Below are 2503 nucleotides of genomic sequence, written 5' to 3' on the forward strand. Positions count from 1 at the left end.
CCTGTCCTCCTTTGATCATTGGCTCCAGCCACGTGGTTTCTTTCTGCCCCACGGACAGGCCAAGCTCGTGTGCGAATTTGCCCTTGCAGTTCCTTCATCCAGGAAGGCTCTTTTTAAAAAAAGCTTTATATATTTATTTCTTCCGTAAGTGAGAGAGAGGGAATGCACACCCTCGGGATGGTCTCTGCCCCATGGTTCACCCCCACCTCAGCCAGCCCTGGGTCATGGTTGCAGGTGCTCAGCATACTTAGGGAGGTCTCCTGAAGGTGAACCCAGAAACTTCCCACGTGTCGGCCTTACAGAGAGTCCCATTTTACCATGGCCCTACTGCCAGGCCCCAGGACGGTTTCTCCACGTGCTCTTCCTTGTCCACGAGTGTGTGTGGGTGAGTGTGCATACACATGTGTGCACATATGCACACACTTAGCGTGTCTGCCTCTTCCCCTACACTGGGGCCTCGACTCACCCTACACCTAGTCTGAAAGGCCCGCCCCTCGGGCCCCTCCCACTCTGGCCATTGCTCTTGTCCTTCGTAGGACCCTTTGTCATTTGCTAAAAAATCCACGTGGAGGGAGCAGCCCTCATCCACAAGCCAGGTGCTCCTCTGCTTCACTTCATCCCAGGATGGAGCCCCCACCTCCCCAGAGGTTGCTTGGCGCTGCTCCTGCCCCAGGGGAGAGAAGACCTTCTGTCACCTTCTCCCAGATTTATAGCATACCCAACCCGGTGCAGGTAGGCACTTGGAATAAAAGGGGACGAACAGTAAACAAGACCTAGTATGCATTTGAATAGAAATTTCCCTAGGTGTTTTGACCACAAAGGAGAGTCACAACAACAAGGTCCATCAGAGAGGAGCATCAGCATGAAGGGGGGGGACACACACTTTGTTCTGCAGAGCTGATCACTAGGACAGGTGGCAATGCTCTTTTGATGACCAAGACTGAGTTCCCTCATTATGGTCCCTCTGTAGGTGTATCCGTTCACACATCCAGGCCTGTTTTTTTTCTTAAGAGATTTTTTGCTATAGGGCATTCACAGAAGAGACAGAGAGACAGAGAAACAGAAAGTGAGAAATCACCCACCAGGAGGCATGGCAATCCTTTCTCCCCCATTCTCCTCTCTGGATTTTAGGTACACACACACACACACACACACACACACTCGGGGATTGGTTTCACCCACTCCTCTGACCTTGGTTAGGATGATTCGATACTAGTTACTAGTATCTAGAAAGCAACTAGCAGATTGTCGGGCACACTGTGCCTGCTCAGCAGATCGGTCTTACTCATTCCCTTGTCTGTCAAATACTTCCTGGTCCTCTTCCACAAGGGAACACGTACTGGACGCAGACATGCAGAGGAATGTGGGGCAGGGGCCTGCCTCAAGGAGACTGTGTTCCTGGGCCTTTGGCCTGGCTGCTCTGGAATCATGGCACTTCCCAGCTCTGAGGCACCGGAGCCTGTGTGGCCTCAGCACACCTCACTGCGGCCCCCTCTTCCCCAGAGACTTTTTGACCCTCACCGGCACCTGTATTCCTCTCCTGCAGGGGGAGGACCCTTAAAACTCATCTATTCCTCTGTCCCCAACAGGCACACCTACCTGGTCTGGCTCCATTTCCTCTCTGACCTCCTTGTATTCCTGTCCTCCTTTGATCATTGGCTCCAGCCACGTGGTTTCTTTCTGCCCCACGGACAGGCCAAGCTCGTGTGCGAATTTGCCCTTGCAGTTCCTTCATCCAGGAAGGCTCTTTTTAAAAAAAGCTTTATATATTTATTTCTTCCGTAAGTGAGAGAGAGGGAATGCACACCCTCGGGATGGTCTCTGCCTCATGGTTCACCCCCACCTCAGCCAGCCCTGGGTCATGGTTGCAGGTGCTCAGCATACTTAGGGAGGTCTCCTGAAGGTGAACCCAGAAACTTCCCACGTGTCGGCCTTACAGAGAGTCCCATTTTACCATGGCCCTACTGCCAGGCCCCAGGACGGTTTCTCCACGTGCTCTTCCTTGTCCACGAGTGTGTGTGGGTGAGTGTGCATACACATGTGTGCACATATGCACACACTTAGCGTGTCTGCCTCTTCCCCTACACTGGGGCCTCGACTCACCCTACACCTAGTCTGAAAGGCCCGCCCCTCGGGCCCCTCCCACTCTGGCCATTGCTCTTGTCCTTCGTAGGACCCTTTGTCATTTGCTAAAAAATCCATGTGGAGGGAGCAGCCCTCATCCACAAGCCAGGTGCTCCTCTGCTTCACTTCATCCCAGGATGGAGCCCCCACCTCCCCAGAGGTTGCTTGGCGCTGCTCCTGCCCCAGGGGAGAGAAGACCTTCTGTCACCTTCTCCCAGATTTATAGCATACCCAACCCGGTGCAGGTAGGCACTTGGAATAAAAGGGGACGAACAGTAAACAAGACCTAGTATGCATTTGAATAGAAATTTCCCTAGGTGTTTTGACCACAAAGGAGCGGCACAACAACAAGGTACATCAGAGAGCAGCATCAGCATGA

The 2503-nt window shown here is 53.0% G+C and overlaps 1 protein-coding gene across 1 annotated transcript in view; it reads left to right on the forward strand.

Annotated features, from left to right (window-relative positions):
- The first annotated feature begins 1351 nt into the window (after nt 1–1351).
- Nucleotides 1352–2503, forward strand: part of PITPNM3 (PITPNM family member 3) — a 104129-nt gene continuing 102977 nt past the window's right edge. Inside the window, exon 1 of the mRNA XM_014582790.1 lies at nt 1352–1529. Coding sequence (XP_014438276.1) covers nt 1352–1529 — 178 coding nt within the window. The remainder of the gene's footprint in view (nt 1530–2503) is intronic.

The sequence above is a fragment of the Tupaia chinensis genome, unplaced genomic scaffold (genome assembly GCF_000334495.1).
Source record: "Tupaia chinensis unplaced genomic scaffold, TupChi_1.0 Scaffold143814_1, whole genome shotgun sequence".
NCBI lineage: Eukaryota > Metazoa > Chordata > Mammalia > Scandentia > Tupaiidae > Tupaia > Tupaia belangeri.